General features: G+C 48.1%; 1 protein-coding gene across 1 annotated transcript; it reads right to left on the reverse strand.

The window, feature by feature from the left end:
• Positions 1-1,069: 1,069 nt before the first annotated feature.
• LOC130263924 (duodenase-1-like) lies at positions 1,070-3,333 on the reverse strand. The gene is made up of 5 exons (XM_056511768.1): positions 3,252-3,333; positions 2,667-2,832; positions 2,031-2,172; positions 1,657-1,914; positions 1,070-1,081 (listed from the first exon to the last, which is right to left on the reverse strand). Exons 1-5 carry the CDS (start codon positions 3,304-3,306, stop codon positions 1,070-1,072), a joined length of 633 nt encoding a protein of 210 aa, XP_056367743.1. The 5' UTR covers positions 3,307-3,333.
• Positions 3,334-4,421: the final 1,088 nt, after the last annotated feature.

The following is a 4,421-nucleotide window of genomic DNA, read 5'->3' on the forward strand; positions in this document are numbered from 1 at the left end:
CAAAGGATAAATCCACTTTCAGCAGAAAATGTTTTCACCAAGCAAAAAGATTTCAAAAGCAAACAAAAATCCCATGTTGGAAGTAGAGAAAAGGTCTCAGAATTTTCCACGGCAAAAATACTGAAAAACAACTTCTAGCTTAAACTTTAACATACTAACTTTTTGTGATTGGAAAATATGAACATGTATATAGTAATGTTAGTAGTTATGATAGGCTATAGGTAATAGTAAAAGAATTGATTGGTTGTCACATATTAAGATGCTCTACAATGAAAAGTACATAATGCACTGTAACCAGAATTAGAGTTGGCTTCAGACGAACCCACAGCTGAGGCTGACTGGCTGTGGGCTGGCTCTTGTCACCCACAACCCGTGAGATGCTGAATCATCTGGATACAATAAACAGCATTTTTAAAAGCCAGTCTAAAGTCCCACATCCCTCATTTCAACTCTTACACCACATGATCTCCCCTTGTATGTGGAGATGCCTCTGCTCCTGACAGTCTGGATAGATGTTCTGACAGGCTCTTGGATCAATCTGCTGGCTTGACTGCAAGAGGTTGATGGAGGCAAGGGAGCATTAGCAGCATTTGGGGACTGACACCTGTACTGCACTGTCCCACCCACAGTCTCACTCAGCTTCTCCCAAGGAATGTCAGATCCTCATTCTCACACTCAGGGTTTGCATCCAGTTCCCAAGAAGGCTGCAGACACCAGTAAGTTTGAACTTGCCTTTATTGATGGCCAGAAAGCAGAGCTGCAGCAGCAGTGGCAGAAAGGGAACAATGGGAAGCTGTGTGTACTTGGGACCTGCATTTTCACTTTGCCACGGAGACTCTCCTTACTGCAAAAGCCTGTGCCTGCACCTTGGGGCTTCTCTGAGCCCAGTTCAGCTGCCCCTGGGAGCTTCTGAGGACCAGCAGGTGTTTGATGCATTGTGGAGAAGGGACACTGAGCATTTCAGTCAGAGGATGGAGAGCCAGGCAGCTCTTGGAGTGCAAACTTCCTCAGCTGCTCACGTATCCAGGGCTCAAAATACGAGATTCTGGTGAATACCTTAGGGAAAGGTCTAGTCCCAACTCTGCGAGAAACAATGCCATAAGCCTTCTGATTGCAGACAAATGGGCCACCAGAATCACCCTGTGTCATAAAAGGAGTGAGAGGGGTCAGACATGCTCTCCCTGCCTTAAGGAACAAGTCTCCTCTTTCCTCCTTCCATGTGAACAACCTCCTGTTCCAAGCACCTCCCCGTCCTCCTGCTCTACAGGGTTTGTAGCTGCCCCACTACTCCTCTAAGCCCACCCATGAAAAAATTCAGGCCTGGAAGCTCTTTGAGATTCAAAAGTACAAAAATAACATAGACCTACTTTAGACATGGGGAAATGTCTAAGCCATCCCAACAAGGGTATCACAAAGAATTTATATACTGAAGCACTGGCTAGGCTGAGTAGAACATCCCCGAGTAAGGAAAAAATCAAATTATGTTAATAGTTAGGAAAATGCACCCCAATTCAGGGAGCCTCTCAGGTTTAGAGCTTCAGCTCATCATTCTCAAGGTCCTGGTTCATTCTGGCACCCTTTTACCTTCACCTGAGAACCAAACTGACTGTCCAATCCCAACCTCCTCCCAAGCATGTAGACAAAAACAACACTTACACTATAAGTTGACTTTTTGCCGTTCTTATCACCAACACACATCATGGAATGACGCAGGTAGTTAAGGAATAGCCTCTCACATGGCTCCTCATTTTGCACCTTCAGTTCCACCTCCATCAACACATCACTGACGTGCCCTTTCACAGCCGTCCGGCCCCAGCCAGCCACCCTGCATTTAGTTCCTGCTCTCACATATTCATTGCTCCCGGAAAAGTCGATTTGTTTCACATTCTTATTGATCTTGGCCTTTGTCTTCAGCTGTCAGGCAGAGAGAACACGGGGTTAGAGCCAACCAAGGATTAGGGAGAACTTAAAAATTTGGGGAGGTGAGCAGGAGGAGATCCCTCAGGCAGGAAGGATGTGCTGGGCCATACCTTCAGCAGCAAAATGTCATTTATGTGGCCATCACTGGAATATTTGGGATGGATGACCCAGCGTGCAGCAGGGATCCTCTGCTGGCTCTGTTCTCGAACGCTGATGTTGTGGGCTCCCAGAGTCACAGTGATGTTCACTCTCCTGCCAGGAAACACCAACATGTTCCAGCTGCATTGGCCACAGGAACACAGCTTCCAGTGAAGGGGGTTGGAGGGAGCTGGTGCTGGGATAAACCTCCCCAGAGAGCAGCTCTCAGCAAGTTCTCCTCTGCAACCTGGGTTCCTTCCACAGCCCAGGTCAGGATCCCTCACCCCACACTCACACAAGTGGGAACAGCCCCATGCTGATGGCAAAGGGAGACAGGGGAGGGGAGACACTGGACCCTCTTGTCCAGCAGTAGCTCTAAGCCATGCTAGGATCCATGACCCTGGAGACCCCTGTGAGCATTCCTGTCCCCAAGGACACTCAGCCCCTGGCAGACAATTCCTGCAACTCACAGAGGATCAATCAGCTCCAGAGATCCCTGCTCTGCCTGAAGAGACACCAGGTGCTGTTTCAGCCCAGACCATGCTTGAGGCCATTTGGGACTATGGGAGACTGGAAAAATCACCAGCACAAGAAAGACAGGGTCTTACCTTTTTTCAGCCACACAGTGAGCTGCTGATATCACTGCATCTGGGCGAATCAGAAACCCTCCACAGCGACTAGTCTGTATACCAGACTGATTTACAAATTTTATTTTTAAAAAAGCCATGTAGGGTCTGGAGTGAGGTACAACTTCCTGCCCACCAATGATCCTTCCTGGAAGAGAGATGGGAAATGTTCATATGATGTATTCTGCTATTTCCTCTCAAGTTTGGGGCTGCATGAACAGAGAGGGTCATCCTTTGATGTCATGTGCCAGTGAAACCAGCAACTCTCCTTCCTGGGGCTGTCCAAAGCATTGCTGCTGCAATGGAGAGAAAGACAAGCAGCACTGCCTGGGGTGACTGAAACCCCTGGCTCTGGATAAATAAAATGCCAGCAAAGGGCACAGCTCTGGTGCCTGTAATGCCTCACTGGTTTCAGGCAGACCATGAGCTGAGAGAAAAGAGGAGAGAGGAAAGTAGGAGAGTAGAGATAGGAGGGAAGGTGAGGCAGGAATCTTGCCTGAGATTGACTACTCAGTGTCCATCAGTGCTCTTGCATGTTCTTGTCTAAGTCCCTCTCTGTGTACTCACCAGCCCCAGCCCAGGGCAGGAGAAAAGCACTTGAGATCAGAAGGAGAAGCAGCATCTTCTGCCTCTGTCCTGATGACTGGTTGCTGTGGCCAGGGAGGAGATAGGTACAGAATGATAACCTCTATAAATGTGGTGTGGAGCTGAAACAGGAAACCTCAGCCTGCCTGCAGCCGTGTCATTCGCTGCTTTTGATTTCACAACCCCAGACTGTGGCTTGGAGAGTGGTTCATCCCGAGGTGTCTCCTTAAACCTGAGATCACCTCAGGAGGACATGCAGATGGTTTGGAACCCAGCTCTTTCCGATGCCCGCCGATGAGAGACTGCAGGAGGCTGTTATTAGAGGTTTTCATGGTTGTTTATTCTTCCTTATTTCAGGAATGCTATGCCAGCGAACAGCGGTCTGCTCGCTAGACGTCCAAGGCAGAATCTGCCTGGTAGAGGCAGGACTTATCTTTTATAGTCTAAATTATGTACTAGGTATTTACTCTTGACTCCCAATACACTTCAGTCTTGTAACATGGTCCAGCTTTGTTCACATCCAATCTGAAAGTGCCAGCATGTCACCCAGCATGGATGACACGCAGAAGAAGGAGGAAAAAGTATCCACACCCCAAATTCTCCATTTTGGCCACAAGCCCCTTAATCTAAACATTCTAGAAATCTATTTATTCTACATTCTAACAGACTAATTTACACTCTATTTATTTTTGCAGCTTGCATTTCTTCTCTCAATGTTGCCAAATTGTTCCAAGCAGCTAAATCCAGCCCCTGACACACCTGGGTCTCATTCGAGGGTCTTTGGGGACCCCACCAGGGGGGTCTTAAACCTTCCAGGGAAGCCAGAGGAATACTCTGGACTCCCACACATGACATTCTCTGTGTTTGTCACAATCTTCTCAAAAAGCTGGAGAGATCTGGGCTTGTTCAGAGCACCTACAGTGCACAGGGACAGCAATGGGGTGTCTGTTGAGTGCATATCCCATCAGAGACCATTGGGGAGAGTCCCTGAGATCCTGCATATGAGCTGGTTCCATCTGATCTTTTCTTCTTTTTGTTTTTTTCCCCTCCTTTCATCTGATTGGAATGGGGAGATCTGGCCAGGGCCAGGCAAAGATCCTCCTTCTTATCAGAGGGGCTGACTGCCACCAGAGATGTCCCTGGTAAACCAGA

The sequence above is a fragment of the Oenanthe melanoleuca genome, chromosome 27, assembly GCF_029582105.1.
Source record: "Oenanthe melanoleuca isolate GR-GAL-2019-014 chromosome 27, OMel1.0, whole genome shotgun sequence".
NCBI lineage: Eukaryota > Metazoa > Chordata > Aves > Passeriformes > Muscicapidae > Oenanthe > Oenanthe melanoleuca.

Excerpts from the sequence above, each read along its gene's own strand:
- LOC130263924 (XM_056511768.1), bottom strand. The coding sequence starts at position 3,306 with ATGCTGCTTCTCCTTCTGATCTCAAGTGCTTTTCTCCTGCCCTGGGCT. Across the intron at positions 2,833-3,251 it reads CCTGCCCTGGGCTGGGGCTG|GAAGGATCATTGGTGGGCAG; the intron begins GTGAGTACACAG and ends TCTCTCTTCCAG. Across the intron at positions 2,173-2,666 it reads CACTGTGTGGCTGAAAAAAG|GAGAGTGAACATCACTGTGA; the intron begins GTAAGACCCTGT and ends GTTTCCTGGCAG.